General features: G+C 36.8%; 1 protein-coding gene across 2 annotated transcripts in view; it reads left to right on the forward strand.

Annotated features, from left to right (window-relative positions):
• Positions 1 to 19,561, forward strand: part of LOC115211732 (2-oxoglutarate dehydrogenase, mitochondrial) — a 67,803-nt gene that overhangs the window by 237 nt on the left and 48,005 nt on the right. For both annotated transcript variants that reach the window (XM_029780385.2, XM_029780386.2), the window contains exons 2-3: positions 70 to 801; positions 17,397 to 17,576. In XM_029780385.2, the coding sequence (XP_029636245.1) occupies positions 568 to 801; positions 17,397 to 17,576 (414 nt within the window). In that variant the 5' untranslated portion in view covers positions 70 to 567. The remainder of the gene's footprint in view (positions 1 to 69; positions 802 to 17,396; positions 17,577 to 19,561) is intronic.

Raw genomic sequence — 19,561 nt, forward strand, 5'->3', positions numbered from 1 at the left:
ATTAAATAGTTTGAAATTTCCTGTAATTATTTCCATAACTACTTGATTTTTAACTCTTATTTGTTTCAGAATATTTTGGCTTTCGACGTCGCCATATTTCACTCTTTTAAGCCAAAAAAAAGCATTGGAGGATCCGAAAATTTCTCTCGTGATTGATTGTTTATGAAATATTTAATGTTCTTATGTCATATTTCAAAGTTTTAAACAACTTTGAGTGATTGGCTAAAAAGTCAGTTATTAAGTAAAACGATTTACCCTATAAAACCTTTCATGTTGACAATGCTTCTAACAAATAGCTGTCAAGGTTAAAGAAAAAGATAAAGTTCCTCCAAAGAAAACAAAATAAAGTAAAGTTGTTGGTATCGAAATCAGCACGACGAAGAAATTAGTAAATTTGTTACCTGTAAATATTGTTGATATTTTACTACCCAACACCTATCCTATCAAATTCCGACGAAGTAACCCAACAACGATAGTGGCTACGGAAAAGGCCACACTGGATCGTCGTATAAATCCTCGGCTCTTTCACAATATAAGACATTTTCATATCAAACGAACGTTTTAACCATGTACCGCATTAGCAGGACGTTTTTCAAATTTCCTGTGCGTATCACGCACCAGCGGCAGGCATGGACTACTCTCCACAACCATCAGTCCAAGACTTCAAATTCCATCCCAAAGTCAAATCGGATTAACTATGGTACCCAAGCAGCTGCAGAACCCTTCCTTAATGGGAGCTCGTCTTCCTACTTGGAAGAAATGTATTCTGCTTGGCAGAAAGATCCGAACAGTGTACATAAGGTAAGTATTTTCTAGGTTGTATATATATATATATATATATATATATATATGTTCTGTTTTATAACTAATCCTCCGTGAGTCAGATATGCTAGTTCTTTCACAAGAGTGGAAGTAATATGATATGCTGAAAAAAAAAAAAATAACAAAGTTGATGTAAACAGGAATTTATTACGCCTATCTTACATGATATTTAATATACATATATCTCTACCACAACAGAAACGTGTCAATAGTCTACTTGTATGTTAGGAAATAATAATCTTCCTTGTAAACATTGCCGTTTGGGATATAAGATTTATTACATATGCAATGGTTGTTACATAATTCTATCAACTGATTTCTTAATGTTAACCAATAAGTTCAGGTGTGAGTATATTTATTACTCAATATCGGAAATTTTCAAAAAGGAGGAATGTAATTTAGGAATAAAATTAACACTTAAAATTATTACAGTTAATTTAAAAATAAACGTTTGAAAGCCAGATTCCTAAAGTGAATGACGCTACGTATTATTCTTCGTCAAAAACGTTTAAACGAAGTTAAAGGAATCTGTTTTAAAGCTAAGTATTACCAGTATGTTTTTAAAATTGCTTCAATTTCGAATATTACCAATTTCTTGTAACGAGGCGTCTAAAATTCCTTGCTGTACAAGATTTAATCTGTGAGTCAAGAGTTGTCGTTCTTGGTACCACAGCCCTCATCAAAATCGCGGGTTAATGAAAATAATTAAACCTTACTTTGGTGTAGGGTGGGGAGGCAATTACTGCTCACATTGTGTGTAGTATATACTTCAGTAAGTAAATTGAATGTATCAACAATAATAAAATCCCCTCATATCTAATTTAGGTTGATCCCAATAATGAAGTTTATATTAATCCCGCCCATTCCTGTTGGTAGTTTTTGAAAACATTTTCCTTTTACATAACACGTGGGAAGCTGGTATGTAATTTTTACGCCTGGAACTTTGGATTAAAACCTTCTCATGTTCGGAAAGCGTCTGGAAATGACATTTTATTAACCAACTATCAATATGCTACCTTATATACTTCCCCAAAAAACTATCTCTTAAACATTTCTACAATAGTTTATCATCTAAAGTATATCTAAATTAGTTAATTTAACGTAAACTATTTTATTTGTTGTTCGAATTTATTACCGAATTTTTACCATTTTAAAAATAGAAATAACATAAATAAATGTCTTAACTAGTTTTAGTTAATGCTGCTATCACCAGAGTTCGAGTAGAGAGGTAAAGTGTTCATTGGCATTGTTTCCTCGCTTGGTGTTAACCGTAAAATAGTCTACGCTCATTTTGACGTAATGGCACGTTGTTACGTGCTTAGAAGATACATCCTTACTGTTTTTGACGTCGGTTACTGCTTTGACCTTGAGACTACTGCTACCTACTTTGTGGAAAGATTTACGTCTCTTTCGTCTTTATCACCTTGAGAACGATTGAAGCAGATTTGAATCGGAGCCAATTCCTACACCGGCTCTTTTTGGTTTCAGTAGATGAAGAGCTAGATATCTCTGCACTTATATGATTATAAGTCAGTGTAGGTAATATCTCCGATTTCAAGTCGACACGAAAATACATATAACACAAGGCGATTTACAGATACATACAACGTACATTCATAAATATCTATATAGGCGGGTAGGTGAATTAAACACCAGAGATGCTTTGTCCCACCCAAAAAATGCAACTACAGGGTATATATTTTACTGTTTTATGTGAGTGTTTCAACCGTGACATACACGTACACACACAGACACTTATATATATTGTATCGTGGTGTATGTCATTTTATGTTTTCCTAACTCGCATTTGTTGGAAGTTAGTTTCGGCCAAAGTCAGTTTTTATTTGGAATTACTGATCTCCTGGCTGCACGTCTTCTTACCGGTTACTCTATAGTGTGTACTGGGTTCATTTTATCGTGGCACCAACACTAGAGATGTCTTGATTCCGGACTTTACGTTGTCTCCTCATTCGCCAACTAATTTACAGGGTTTATTTAGTGCACTTGGCATTCCTTCGATATAACTCGACAAAATCAAAACATTTCACTTCGGATATTTCCGTGGGTTGTGGAAATTATGCCAGTAATGTCTCATTTTAAACTTGAAGAAAAAAAAATGCCTTGCATATTTGTTCTTACCTGTTTCATGTGTGAATGCAAAATCCGCAAATTTCCAAGCAGAAAACAGAATCGAACTGTCATTTGCTTCCACGCAAATACCCGAAGTGAAATGTTTTTTGTCGTGTTATATCGAAGGAATGCCGTGCACTTTGTTGTGGCTTCAACTCTTCTAAATTTGCTGTGTATTCAACAAGACTAAAGACTCATCACTATTCTGGGTTGTGTCTGTTCATTTGGGGCAACATGATCTAGTGGGTGAGAAGAAAGGGCAGTAACAAATAATCCAGAATTAGATAGTGAAAAAAACAAATGTATGACGGTAGAAATACAATGGTTGGGTGAATGTGTTAGCGGCGGGAGAAATAGAAAATGTAGTACTTGGAGAATTTAGGAGATGGTAATGGTTGTTGCGTATTAGCTGGTAATAGAGCCAGTCATTGAACCAATCCTATGACTGGCAGTTGCCAGGACCGCTGGACTGACTCCTGTGCAGGTGGCAAGTGAAGAAACACCATTTTGAGATCCATTGAGTCAAGTACACCAACATCAAAATCAATGGAAACTGCAGTTGTGATCCCTGAGCCGGTGGCACGTAAAAAGCACTATCTGAATCGTTGCCGATACCAGTGCTGCCTTGACTGGCTTCCATGTTGGTGGCACGTAAAGTGCACCAATCCAATTGTGGCCGTTGCCAGCCTTGCCAGGCACCTGTGCAGGTGGCACGTAAAAAGCACCCACTACACTCATGGAGTGGTTGGCGTTAGGAAGGGCATCTAGCTGTAGAACCACTGCCAGATCAGACTGGAGCCTGGTGCAGCCTTCTGGCTTCCCAGATCCCCGGTCGAATTTCCAATTCATGTTAGCATGGAGAACGGATGTTAAACGATGATGATGATGATGATGATGATGAGAGCATAAGTGATATCACTACTGAATGACCTGTTGGAGAGGAAGTGATGATCAAGGAGGTTGATGGTGGTGTATATCAGATATCAACAGTTGTTATGCAATCCCACGTTAAACAAGCATCATGATACAATATTATATAACAGTATGTCGGTATAATTGTGTGGTTAAAAGGTTAATATTACAGCTGCGATGGTTTTGAGTTCAGTTCCACTATGTGGTATGTTGGCCAAGTGCATTCATGTATAGTTCCATGCTGACCCAAACCTCGTGAGTATGTTGATATTTTTGGCAGCACACAAAGGTCATATACCACAAATAAAAGTTACCTATGCTTCAAACCATGCACATCACGCTGTTGGATTGAATATTCATCTGAGAGGTCATGGACAGAAAGTTAGAAAAGCTATCGACAGGGAGGAAGCACAGAGGAATGCCAATCATCTGTAAAGATAGAGCAAGCACCACACATACACACACACACACATATATAATGTATGTAAATGCCAAATTCTTCCCAAAAGAAGTATCTTCTTATATAGACTAGTGGTTTGTGACTATAAGATAGAGGCATATAATAAGAGAACAGAACTAACAGTTTTTACTGGAAAATGTGCTAGGGATGACAGACATGTGGCTAGTGCATGATTCCAGCTAAATGCAGGCTAGTGCATTGCAACAGTACTATAGAAAGTGCCTTAAATGCAAAGAGACAACCCTGAAAAGACTGGAAGAAAGGGAGCAGCAGAGAATACCTAGTTGTTAAAAAGAAGCTGAATGTCAGGTATGCATAGCTGGAGGAGAGGCAGAAAAGAAGTTTGCACGCATTTTATGGCATCAAGTGTTCTGCATTGCTAGACAGTATTGAAATTTTCGTGAGAAATCATCATTTAATGTCTGCTTTCCATGCTGGTGTGGGTTGGACGGTTTGACTGAGTGCTGGCAAGCCAGGAGGCTGCACCAGGCCCCAATCTGATCTGGTGAAGTTTCTACAGTTGGATGCCCTTCCTAACACCAACCACTCCGAGAGTGTAGTGGGTGCTTTTTACATGCCACTGGCATCAACCCCACTCAAATGGTGCCTTTTAGATACCACCGGTATGGGAGCCAGTCAGGCAGCACTGGCTCCCATGCTGGTATGTGAAATGATAATAGTACACTTATTCTCACTGACATTGGTAGGAAAGGTATAGAGGTGTTACTCTGGGAAGCTACTGAATGTGTCAACAATGGGACCAGCCATCCAAGTTGACAGTATTAAGGTAGATAGAACAATAAAGGACATGAAGGTAGGGAAAGAAAATAAGCTGGCAGGGATAGTTGCTGAAATTCTTAAAATACACTGCAAAGTAGGGCACAGGCTGGTCACTTGAAGAGTAATTCAAGTAACACAGTCATACCCAATGCAGTATCATCATAAATTAAAGAGGCAAAGGAGATGCACTAAAGAGATGTAACTACTGAGAGATCAGTGTTAAACCGGATTATGATGTGACATAAATGGTTATTGCAAAATTGATTAGGGACAGGATTATGGGGTTTGGCTTTGTCTTGAAAAGAGGCACCACTGGGACCATATTCCTTGTGAGACAACTGCAAGCAAAATGCATGGATAGGAATATTTCCCTATACCTTGCATTTGTCAATCTGGAGGTCTTTGATAGGGTCCCATGCACTTTGAGTTGGTGGTCATTAAGGAAATTAAGAATGAATGAATGGTTTGTTAGAGCCATACATGCTATATATGAAAGATCAGTTAGCAAAGTGAAAATCAGCAATGAATTAAATAATGAATTTAGTGTGCATGTGGGAGGTACATCATGGCTCAGTTCTCAGTTCCTTTCTATTTATTTTATTTCTCTAAGCCATTACAGAGGAATCTAAGGTACTGCCTGTGGGATGCCCTGCATACTGATAATTTATCTTTTCAGTAGAAGAATTGAAGCTGGAATTCAAGATATGGAAAGAAAATCTGGAATTGAGAACCCTTAAAGCAAGCTTAGCAAAAGCAAATGCTTTACTAATGAATTTCATTTGATCCATTTGATTTACTAATGAATTTCATTTGATCCATGCGCAATTGGAAAAGTAGACATGAAAAAGAAGGGACACATAAAAGGTGCAGCAATATCAAAGGAAGATTAACCAGGAAAATAGTTTTTGTGTGTAGCAGATACACTGGGGCAATAAACACTGAAGATGTACAGAAAACAGGTTCCATCATATGCCAGAGGAAGAAACTAGAAGTAGTTAATAGCTTCTGCTACTTAAAAAACAACGTCTGTAGTGGGGGTGTTGGTTGCTCTGAGAGTGTAGAGACTGGGCAAAGTTCAGAGAGCTCTTACCTCTGCTGGCAACTAAAGGCCTCTTGCTCAGGGTGAAAGGTAGACTGTATGATGCATGTGTGCAAACAGCCATGCTACACAACAGTGAAACATGGGCCATGAATGCTGAGGACATGCGTAGGCTTGAAAGAAATAAAGCTAGTATGATCCACTGGATGTGTAATCTCAGTATGCATACAAGACAGAGTGTAAGCACCCCAAGAGAAAAGTTGGGCATAAGAAGCATCAAATGTGGTGTGCAAGAGAGACGACTGTGCTGGTATGGCCATGTGTTACATATGAATGAAAACAGCTGTGTAAGGAAGTGCCTAACTCCCTAACTTTGGAAGGAACCTGTAGAAGTAGACCCAGGAAGATATGAGATGAGATGGTGAAGCATTACTTCGAACATTGGGCTTCACACAAGCAATGACAGGAGACCAGGACCTTTGGAGATACGCTGTGATTGAGATCTGGCAACTAAAGTGAAATAGTTTTTGTATGTGGCAAATCCTCAGGAGGAATAAATACTGAAAATGTGCAGAAAACAACTTCCGTCACATTCCAGGGGAGAAAACTACAAGTAGTTTATAGCTTCTTGAAGCGTTGGGCAATATATGCTTAAGACCTGTTGAGTCAAGTAAAACCATTATCGTAGCTGGGGCCGGTGTCCTCTGGCTGACTCCCGTGCTGATGGCACATCAAAGGCACCATCTGAACGTGGTCGAAGCCAGGTCTGCCTGACTGGCTACTGTGCCTATGGCACGTAAAAAACACCAACCAATCGTGACCGATGCCAATAACCCCCTGACTGGCTCCTGTGCCAGTAGCACTTGAAAAGCACCATCTGAACATGTTTGTTGCCAGGCCTGCCTTACTGGCTCCTGTGCTGGTGGCACATGAAAAACACCCACTACACTCTTGGAGTGCTTGGCGTTAGGAAGGGCGTCCAGCTGTAGAAACTCTTCCAGACCAGACTGGAATCTGATGCAGCTGCTGGTTCTCCAGACCTCAGTCAAACTGTCCAACTCATGCCAGCATGGAAAACGGAAGTTAATTGATGATGATATATAGGTTTAAGCATGGCTGTATGAATATGCTTGGTAATTTTGTGCTCTCAAGTTCTATCTTGGACTGACAAAAGTGGGATTGGTAGAAGGAAATTATTAAAACTAAAATAACCAAGTATGATATATAGATGGCTATTTTATTTAATACTGTTTCAAATGCATATGCCAGAATTTCATTCAACCAGGCAGTTATTCATAATATCAGGAAACGTTTTATTCAATGTTTCCTATATCAGTGAGAAATTCTCACCCATGTGAGAATCTCTTGCTGACTGCATGCGTCATTAAAAACGCTGAAATGCACACAGTATTTAAGTGGGCTGCTGCTGGGATGATTTTTCTTTTGTTTCCTGTCAATACTTTTCTTTTTTAACACAGCAAGGCCATAAGAAATGTTGCCTCAAGACAAATACTGCTGTTACTGGCTCATTGACAGTGTATATACATCAAGACTTTTTAAATTTAATACTGTCTCAATTGCATATACCATATACACATACCTATATGAGTCATTATCAGAACTAGAGAAGTTTCAGGTGTGGAAGTAAGGTCTAGAATTGAAAGGCCTTAGAGTCAACCAAGCAAAAACCAAAGTCGTAATAAGTAGGAAGGCAGACAGAGCACAAATCCCTTCAGGTAGATGGCCATGCTTGATCTTTAGAAAAGGCGTAGGTTGAAACTCCATAAGATGTACTCAGTGTAAGCTATGGACACACAAGAGGTGCAACAATATAAAAAAAAGGCTAACTGGGAAGATAGTTTTTGCATGTGGCAAACGCTCAGGTGCAATAAACACTGAAAATGTGCAGAAAATAGCTTCCGTCCCATTCCTGGGTGAAAAACTAGTTGTAGTTGATAGCTTCCGTCCCATTCCTGGGGAAAAAACTAGTTGTAGCGGGGATGGATGCTCTGAAAGTGTAGCTGCTAGAATAAGAATAGCCTAGGCAAAGTTCAGAGAGCTCCTAACCTCTGCTGGTGACAAAGGGCCTCTCACTCAGTAAAAGGTAGACTATGACACATATCTGTGAACAGCCATTCTATATGGCAGTGAAACATGGGCCGTGACTGCTGAAGACATGCGTAAGCTTCCAAGGAATGAAGACAGTATGCTTCGCTGGATGTGTAATGTCAGTGTGCATGCATGACAGAGTATAAGTACCCTGAGAGAAAAGTTGAACTTAGGAAGCATCAGATGTGGTGTGCAAGAGAGATGACTACACTGGTATAGTCATGTGTTGTGAATGGATGAAGACAGCTGTGTGAAAAAGTGTCACACCTTAGCAGTTGAGGGAACCTGTGGAAGAGTAAAACTCAGGAAGACCTGGGATGAGGTGGTGAAGCATGACCTTTGAACATTGGGCCTTACCAAGGCAATGACAAGTGACCTTTGGAGATATGCTCTGCTTGAGAAGACCCGGCAAGCCAAGTGAGACTATAACCATGCCTATGCCAGTACAGCATAACCAGCCCATTTAAGAGTACCCTTCAATCATTAGGCAATAAACTGCACTTGTGAAGACCTGTTGAAGCAAGTGAAATTGTTGTTGTGGCCGACGACACTACCAACTGATTGGCACCCATGCCAGTGGAACATTTAAAGCACCATTCGATCGTGATCATTGCCAATGCCACTTGACTGGCTCCCATGCCAGTGCCATGTAAAAGGCACCATTCGAGCATGATTGTTGCCAGCGTCACCTGACTGGTCCTGTGCTGGTGGCATGTAAAAAGCACCATTTGAGCATGGTTGATGCCAGTACCACCTGACTGGCCCTTGTGCTGGTGACACGTAAAAAGCACCCACTACACTCTCAGAGTGGTTGGCATTAGGAAGGGCATCCAGCTGTAGAAACTTTGCCAGATCAGACTGGAGCTTAGTGCAGCCTTCTGGCTCGCCAGCCCTCAGTCAAACCATGCAATCCATGCCAGCATGGGAAGCAGATATTAAACGACAATGATGATGATGTATATATATAATATATACATGTTAGCATGCAACTGTAACTTTGTCGTTGAGAAGTTTTATTTCTCAGCTACATAATTTCAAATTCAGTCCTATTACATAGCACCTTGGGTAAGTGTCTTTACTATAGCCCCAGGTTGATCAAAGTCTTGTGAGTGGATCAAAGTCTTGTGAGTACATTGCTTATGTATATATGGAAAATTATTGCCTTGCTTAGAAACAGGTGATGGTTGGTGATATGAAGGGTATCCGTCTGTTGAAAACATACCTCAACAAATTCCATCTAATCCATATAAGCATGGAAAAGTGGATATTAAAGCAATGATTTATGATTGTGAAGTTTTCTTCACAACCACATGACTTTGGGTTCAGTCTGCAGAACCTTGGGCAAGTGTCTCCTTTTATAGCTCTTGGTCAGCCAATGCCTTGTGAATGGAATTGGTTGACAGAAACTATATGGAACTGTCACATGAGTGTGTGTGTGCATGTGCTCAAATGCTCACATTCCACTACTTTGCTTGTTTGGTTAAAATAGTGGTATGATGTTTACATTGCTTTTTTCTTGTTAAATATTACAACTAATCTCAAAGCTCTTGAAGTCTAGTGGTACACACACACACATATATATATATATATATATATATATGTGTGTGTATGTAAATCCCCTACTTGAAACAACAAGTAAGAGTTTACTACAGGAATGGCATCCAGCTGTAACGTGCTGCCTGAAATATGTCCCTGTTCAATCCTACTCAAATAGTAAACACAGATGTTAAATGAACAATGGATTTGATGAATAATCAGATGTTCAGTCAAAGTTACCTATTCATTGAATTAGCATATTAGTGGGTGAGTATTCGACAGGGACATATGCACTTAAAGTTTTTTGGCAAAATCAGCGTGACAATGTGTGGCATGAAGGGACCTTTTGAATTACAGGTTTAACCCTTTAGTATTTAAACCGGCCATATCTGGCCAAAATAGCTAATCTGTCTTATGTTCAAACTGACCAGATCCAGGCTCTCAAACCTACCCCACAATATTATTCTACGTTAAGTAATTACACCATCAAGATCTTGAAGATATGAGATAATGCATGATTAATTCAAATCAATGGGAATCAATAGGCATTATGTTTGATTGAATAATCTGAACACTAAAGGGTTAATTCCTCCAATGGACTTCTGTACAGTTTCCATCTATCCAGTTTCATTCAAGGTTTGGGTTAACCCAACTTTGTGAAAGACTCACTATGGTAAAAGACACGTGCCCAATATACCATGTACTGGTATCGAACTGGAACCTTGTGACTGGGAAGGATCTCCGTAGCCATTTGGCCTTGTTGCACCTGTTTTATCCTGTGTTGTGTGTGTACAAAAAAAAAAACTTGGTAATCGTTTATGCTTGGAGTCTGAAGTGTTTTATCTACAACACTGCATGTTTTTTTAAATCGTTCCAGTTAGTGAAATGATATTTGAAAATAAGATAGAAATAAATAGTGAAATAATTGTTAAAAAATTATCAGAAGATATTGGAATAATTTTAATAAGTGTGTTTCCTCTTTGATGTTAGTTCACAAAAGTTAAAATTTGAGGGATTACTCAATTGGCTAGAATTATCAGCTAAATCTCCCTAAACAAATTGTGAAGATCAAGCCACAAACACAAGAAAGGCAGAAACTAATAGATTAATGACAATGTGGTTATATTTAAGTTTAACTCTTCCTTCTCAGTTTTGCAAATGAATACTCTCAATAGTAATATTATTCTAACAATAAGACTTTGAAACAATTTAAGACAGTTGTTAAATGCTGTTATAATTTTAAAGAAATGAAGGAAGTATTGTTTACGTATAGCTAAAAAGTGAAAATGGCACGTTATTCTCCAAGATTGTCAAAATATATGCAAAACATCTATCTAAAGATATAAGGTGGTGTAATAATTCTAACAAAACATATTTTCCATGTCTGCTATTTTAAAAAGTCGACTAGATGAATAAAATTTAACAAAAGGAGAAAACTGTGAAATTAGGATTTAAAGTAAAATTGCTTTGTTTAGTATTCATTTGATATGTGCCAAAAAAGATTACTTTGTATAAAAATAATAAGAGTTCACACCGCTCCATTTTCTCTGACACTGATGGCATCATCATTGCATAATCAAGATTTACATTTTTGCTTTATGCAATGTTTTTCATTAACTTCTGTTCATCACTTTCAACATAGGATTCCACTGTGTGTCCTATTTCTGAAGGTCAAATATAGCGATCGTTTCAATGGCAAACCTCTCAATCAGACACTTCACAATTACACTGGGTTTTTCCAACAACTTGACTCTCTGTGATATTGAAAAACAGAAATACTTTCTCTTTTTCTTTTCATGATTATTCATAGGAATATATGCAGTTCTTTTCAACATTTTCATCATTGTAGAGTATATAGGATGTGGTAGTGCATACAAGACTTGTTGCTATGACATTTCATGGTGATAAACTGAGGCCTAATTAATGGGGCTGGACAAGCAAAACCTTAGGTGTGTGATATCACTTTCAACAATTGACTTGTAACAGCTGTGCATTTCCAAGGAACCTGGGCACTCTCTGGAATTTTCCATTTATGACACATCTTTCTCTAGATAAATTTTTGGAATTTGGCAGTCTTTTAGATGTGTTTTGTGTGTGAAAAGTAAAATGGAGACGAACTTTAAACAATCTCCTCACTATCAAGGAACAAAGATAATAAATTCTTCTGAGTTAGCAGCAGCAGTGACATTGTGTATGGAGTAGGCATCTTATTAACAGAGAAGTGTGTAGAATAAGTAATTGAAGTAGTAAAAGTATGTAGTAGGATAATTGAGCTTAGACTAACCTTAGTTAATATATCAGTGATATTGATCTCTGCATATGCTCCACAATCTGAACTGGCAGATGGACAGGGACAATTTGCAGACTATGTTAATGATGAATAGTAGTTACTTTCTTGTCATGGTTGGTGATTTCAAGAGACATGTTGGACAGTGTTCTAATGAATTTCACAATGTGCTTTGGTTTGAGGAGCAAAGGGGTAATAAGGCTACAAGAACTTTCTGACACTAAAGACTTGACCATTTGTAACACTAATTTCACCTGATCGCATATTAATCTTGTGAACACACAAGCTAAATAGATCTAATTCTGGCCAGGTAATGGAATGGACAGATAGTTATAGACACTTAAGTGTTTCCTCTTGGGCATAATGTACAAGCCAACACAGGCTAATGGTTAGTAATTTAGGACTTAGAGGTTGGCAGGCTTAGAAAACAATCAGTTTGGAAAAAAAAGATATGGAAGCTTTAAGATCCATCAAACTGAACTTTAGAAATGTACAAGTTGAAGTATTTGATGGAAGCAAGGAGATAGAGATTTAACTTTTTAGCATTCAAACTGGCCATATCTGGCCTAATATTATGCAACCTCTCACACCTACCTTACAATGCTCATCTAAAAAATTAGCCATCACTTCATGAGAATCTCAAAGCTGCAAGATGATGCATGACTAATTCAAAACAATGTGAATAAATATGCATTACATTTGGCAGAATAATCTGAATGCTAAAGGGTTAAAGCATAGAAGACAGCTGGAAGTTCCTATGGGACAACCCACTGAGGGCTATAGACCAAATCTGTGACTGGTGGAAGGTTTCAACTAGATTGAAGATGACAGTAGTTTATGGAGCCATAAAAATGGAGAGGCTTGTAAACACTGGAAAAAAAGTGAGTAGAATGTTAAAAGTAAAAAGACACTACAGTATGTTGAGTGACCAACCTCTAATCTATTATGCTGGTCCATTCCAACCCATGCTAGCATGGAAAATGGACGCTAAACGATGATGATGATTCCTGAACAATCTGTAACCTGATATACCCAGCTTAATGTGGAAGCCTGTGTTGCAGATGACCCAATTTTATTTAGCAGGCATGACTTATTTCTTGCAGCCACATGTATGCACACATACATACAGGTTTACGCTTACTTACCCTCACTATTAAGTCTGATTACACCAACAGATAGTAATACAGTCACATATTTGGGAGTCGTACACTAGGCATGGTCATCAGTAGGGGATACTGCTGAAAGCAGTTGCTTTGTTTGATTGGAACAATTGAAATTTTCGATTTTGGTGGATGTATGTAAGAGAAGTGGAGAAAGTGTTGTTGAAATGTTTTGTGGTTTGTACTATGTTAGACAATGGTTTCAATGAAAATAGCTTCAGTTCAAATCTGTTTTTCAAGTCTGAGTGCTTACTGTAAATTATTGTACTTGCAGTTTCCATTGACCTACATACACCTTTGTATTTCCTATGTATTTTATTCTCCTACATAATTGGTGATTTTCTTGAGAAAACCAGTGGCCATTACATAAGTTCTGGATATGACATGTGAAAGGGCGAAATCCCTAATTTCTCCATAAAGAACAAAACCTGTGTGTTAGAAATGCACATGTGAATAGAAGAGAGGGAGGGTTACAATTCCCAACAAAATTTTATTGATCAACAGTTAAAGTGTTTCTTGTTTTGACAAACAAATTATGTTCTGGGCATAACCTGCAAAAATTTGCCTTTTTTTGTACTGAGCATGTTTCAAAGCAAAATTGTCTGAGAAATTGTTCTTCAGACACTAGTTTAAATTGAAAACGATTGCTGCATTTGTAGAAATGAAATTGTGAAAGTATACAAACTCAAGTTCTAATTTGAGCTGACATTGTGTTCCAGAAGTGACACTGTACAAAAAATATGGAACGTGCTCTGATAGTCTCAAAAGTATTCTGTAACTTGTCCAGTTCACATGAAAATATTGCTAAGGTTGTTAATCACAACAAATTTGATTTAACTTAAACACCAAAAACAAAAAACAAAAAAAAAAAGCAAAATAAATTTATCAAATTTAATTCATAGCATTATGAAAGTCTAAAGTTCCTTGTCAAACTTAGTTTTCATGACTTGTCATATCAGGACAAGGCAAGGTTCAACTATTTGATCTTCATATATTCATGATTTGTCCATATTGTCAGTGGTGTACATATTTCCATCTGATATTTGTTTTACAATTACAAACAGTTACTCTATCAGATTTTTTTCACACACTGCTGGTAGCACTTTGGGGTTTTTTTTTGTACCACCTTTTTCATATTTAAATGTTTACTTTTCTTAATAGAATTTACCACATTCTCATTTGATTCCACTGTTTTGAACAGTTTGCAGATGATATGTTCAGGGAGGTGACAATATATTCCCAACAGTAGTTTCATTAATTATTTCAATGTAATGAAAGTGTTTTGTTCCTCATGATCTTGAATGGGTTGCCATTCTTTCCTTCAAAAATTTGTGTTGGCTGTGATGGACAAGCAGCAATAACACGATGAAAACTTCTTTTTTGCCACAGCAATAAATTTGTCCAGATTTGTAGCAACTTCCTTTATCTGCAAGGTTTTCTGCCAGATAGCATTTTTCCCATCATTCTCCTCTTTTCCATGCGATGTAACAAAAGGATTCTAGTCAGCTGAAACACCATGATCTCAGAAGAAATAATAAATTTTTGAATACTTATTGGTTTTTGAATTGACTGAAGTTCCTTGTAGTGCACAGATCGTTGATTTAAACTTACTGTAGAAAAAGATGTTATCCTTGTCATTTTGGAGCGATCTGAGAAAATAAGATAAGAGAATGATATTTTTCCTTTAAAAGTTGTAAGAACTTGAAAACCATAAAAGTTATTCCTTGTCACTTTTGGCGTTGTACAAGTTTTCTTCCCTGTAGCTTCAGGGGCATTGTGTTGCATTGAGCAGGGATAAAAGTTGTATGGTGATATGGTACGTTTACAGTGTGCTAAAGGTTAAGCTTCACGAGGGACCACTCATGGAATGACCCTTAAGCAAAAATGAGTACCTAAAAGCATATATGTCTTCCCCTGCAACCAATCTGACACTTATGACCCCCATCCCTTAAAAAATAGTCACCTTTCTAACATCTTACCCTCTGTCACTCTTCTGATTACGGTACTATTTACCCAGCTGATAACAGAACAATGCGCATTCAGTACTCCTTTGTGGAACCACCTTTTTCCATGCATTCTTGGTATTTTCCATTGAATGCCCCTTCTACCTCCCTTTTTCCCTATACACCTAATTTTTCCAACAGAAGCCCTCCCTTCCACTACCTTGAATTATCTTCCTCTATTTCTACCTGTATGTACTTCTGATTTTGCCCCTAATACTGTTCATCCCTCTTGCACCACACTGTCACTACTTCACATCTTTGCTACCACCTTCTATCTTCCTCATCCATACCTACTTCTTTCATTTTTCCCTTCGACTAATATTCACAATCAATCATGCTCCCATCATGTTTACCACTCACTACATTTCCCTCATCTCCATTCATATCCATCTGTCACTCTCCTTCACACTCCCATTTACTTACCGACGTATACCATTTATATTCACCTTCCTATAATTTAAGGTTGCACATTGACACAGCCTAACCACCTTCTTTTTCCAACTGGGGTAACCATATATCTCTCTACTGCAAATACCTGTTCCTATCCCTTTATCATACTTGAGCCTTTCATCACTTGACGTCAAGCCACTTCCTTCAATACTACTTCCCACTCAGTTGTGGAGTCTTGTCATGTAAGTTACTTGATGGCTTCACAAGTCGGATGTCGTGTGAAAAGCACCCAGTACACTCTGTAAAGTGGTTGGTGTTAGCAAGGGAGTCTTGGTTGTAGAAACTACAGACCTTTGGCTCATTCACTCCAGTTGAATCGTCCAACCCATGCTATGGAAAACATGTTAAATGATGCTAATAATGATGATAAAAGACACTATATACTTCATGAGTGAAAGCATTTTTATTGGTCTGTGGTCCACTTTGTTTTAGCTATTTTTTCCAATTTTCAAATATAAACCTAATATTCTACAAGAATCACTTTATCATTGTTTTAACAACCACTGTTCTATGTTTGTATTCGTTGAAGCAGATTTTCTATGGTTGGATGCCATCGTCACCAACTCTTACCTGTTCCCAAGTAGGCCAATATTTCCCCTTACCCTTTCAAACAGGACCATTGCAATAGTCAGGCATATTTTCACGGAAGATTGCAAGTGAAGAACATCATTTGTATGACAGTGTTTACAATTAGCAGGATGTCAGGACAATGAGGTTTGAACTGTGCTTGTACACACGCACATGCACCCAACAAGCTTCATTCAGTTTCCATCTCTTAAAACCACTCAAAGGGCTTGGGACTATAATAGAAAATTGCCGAATATGCTGAACCATGTGGTTGTGAAGTTAATTCTTAACCACATAACCATACCTGCACTTATGTATATATATATTATTGGCACAAACCCCTCATATTACTGGTTGCAAATTTTACTTATGGGGCCTTGGAAACTTTCATAATTGTATAATAAAGTGAGCCTCTCAGGATTGATTTGAGAATATCAATCTACACAAAATACAAGTTTGGTTTGTGTGTAAAACAAGTTGAATTCTAAAGCTTAGATAAGACTGAAGAATTGTGCAATTTAAACATTTACAACTAGTTATATTGGATGAATGGATACTGGGACTTGTTTAGGTTGAAATTCAGTATATTCTAGACGAGCTAGGTACCTTAAATGAGCTGTTGAAACTTTAAGTTGCACAGGGCCAAATCAAACTGTTTTAAATAATAGTTAGTTCTAGATAACAATTTTACAAAATTGAAAAAATTCACGCCAGCAATAAAAAAGTAGAAATTACTTAGAATGTTGGTGCTGTGCATGGTATAAGAAAAAAAAAACAAACTTTGTTCTTTTAGTTTTATTTGTAAAAAAAAAAATGTCAATAACAACTTTATGGAATGAAGTTAAAGTAAACATAGTATGATTATTTTTTACCCAAATTTTTGGTTGCAGATTTATTTCCATTATTTGATGTTAGTCTTGTCTTTGCTGCATCATATTTATATTGCTATTAGTTATTCACTGTCAAAACTTGTGAATTTTGTCGCTTAGCTGAATAAGTTGTCATTATTAGTTTAAAGAACTAGCATATACTCTGCCACTTAGCTCTATGATAAGTTATAGTATTTTTCTTTGGATAATTTTAAAAACATTTGTGATATATGCATACTTAATTTATGAAAACTTTTTCTTTCCATTTCTAGTCTTGGGATGTGTATTTTCGAAATACAGCAAGGGGAGTTAGTTCTGCCTACATACGTCCACCTACATTAGGTGGAGCTCCAGTACCCACCAGTACAGAGATGGTGCCTGCTGCAGCTATGCCCAGTGAGAAGATTATTGAACATCATCTCTCCGTGCAGTCGATTATCCGGTCTTATCAGGTGAGATTAATTGGTGATTGTTTTGTGCTTGTTTCTGCTTTTAAATGATGTAGAATAGATAATTTGTTAGCATCACCATCATCATCAAAATAAAGCATTAATTGGTAACTTTTAAAATATGTTGGTTACTTTTATGTTTCTTTGTAAGAGTAGAGAAATATGTTAATTTTTCCTTTGTTCATTGAGAGCTTTTTCTTTTATTTGAGAAATATATAATTTTAATCATTATAATAGTTAATTTAATAATATTTTATATACTTCACTCATTTCTAAAGCTTTAATTTGTAAAAATTCCATTGTAAAGTTTTAAGTTAGCAGCTACATGCATATTTTGGTTTAAATCAGTCTTGTAAAATTATAAAATCAATATTTCAAATGTTTCTCTCTTTTTTTATTGCATTGTGATTAGCCAGTGCTGTATTTGAATTTGAAGAAAATTGCATTCTTTTCTGTTTTCTTTTTATTTGATAACAGGTGATGATTGCTATTTTCTTGGAGTGGATAATTTTTATTTGATTATAAAATAATTTTCACATAAACACCTAGGAACATAACAAAAACCAACCATTTATTTTTCAGTTACTTCTACTAGAAACTCCTCTTAATTCAGCAGAATAAATATTTTCAGTTTTACTCCTGCTTTTTAGCTTTGTGATTTGTGATTATTAATGATCCTGATCAATTGTTTAGGTCCAATGTTTTATTGCAACAATTGTATATTTATATCATTAACCAAAGTCTCTATTGACTGTTTTCTCCTCTGTTTTAAAAAAAATTGCTAGTCATAATTGAAATTCTTTGTTTTTGTCCCTAAAGAGATTTTCTTAATTTAGTTGTTGGAACTGTAAAATGGATAGTTAGCTTCCATTATAAGAGTGAAAAATAGTCAGGAAATTGAAATATAATGAAGTTTCTTTATTTGTATGGTTTGTTCTAGTAGAGACAAATTTCAAACAGGAATGTAGCTAAATGTTTTAATTGGACACATGGGGAAAGAGAGGAAATACTGAGCTTTGCTAAGATATATAATGTTAAGCTCAAGGCCTGAAATTTTGTTGGGAGGTGTTAGTCGAATCTATCCTCCACACTGCTGAACTGGTATTTATTTTATTTTGTTGACTCTGAAAGGATGAAAGGTAATGTCAACTTCAGCAGAATTTGAACTCAGGATGTAAAGCCAGAAGAAATGCTGCAAAGTATTTTTTCCAGTGTGCTAACAATTCTGCCAGCCTGCTGCCTTGATAAGCTATATAATACTGAGAAATGTTTTCAAACACTCTGAAAAGAGCTAATCAGCTCACTATTTAGAAATGTATTGCTTTATGCAAAAGCTGCTCAGCAGTAAATCTCTCAAGAAAATTAAATATATATGTGTATAATGCTAAAATATACATTCTAGTGTTTGTAGCTTCATGGCATAATTTATGATCTTTTACTTATTTCCAACCAAAGGGATGTGGCTATGTTGAAGCATTGCATATATGTCCAATCAAACTTTATTTTAAAGCCAACTAAAAAATTTTCCTAGTCATTCTTTGAAATATGTTATTTTCTGAAATGAACACACACCTCCTTTTAATGGCTCTGAGGAAGCTTAAGGATGTTGCACAAATATTGCTTCTTATAGCTGAAACAGCTGTAAGCTAATGGAGTTGATTACATGATTTATGTTCCCTTATGATTCATTAATTAACTTAATATATATATATATATTAGTGTTTCATTTATTAAATGAGATTGTACCTCACGGAGGGAATGTGGCTGATGCTGGTGTCACATAAAAAGCACCTTTTGAGCATAAGGCCTCATGGAGGCAGTGACAAATGTTATGCTTGAGTAGAAGGCCAATCAAGCCAAGTGAAATCATAGCAGATACTGGTGTCATGCAACTGGCACCTGTATCGGTGGCATATAAAAGCACCCATTACATTCTCAGAGTGGTTGGTACTAGGAAGGGCATCTAGCCGTAGAAAATCATGCCAAAT

The sequence above is a fragment of the Octopus sinensis genome, linkage group LG5, assembly GCF_006345805.1.
Source record: "Octopus sinensis linkage group LG5, ASM634580v1, whole genome shotgun sequence".
In the NCBI taxonomy this organism is placed as follows: domain Eukaryota; kingdom Metazoa; phylum Mollusca; class Cephalopoda; order Octopoda; family Octopodidae; genus Octopus; species Octopus sinensis.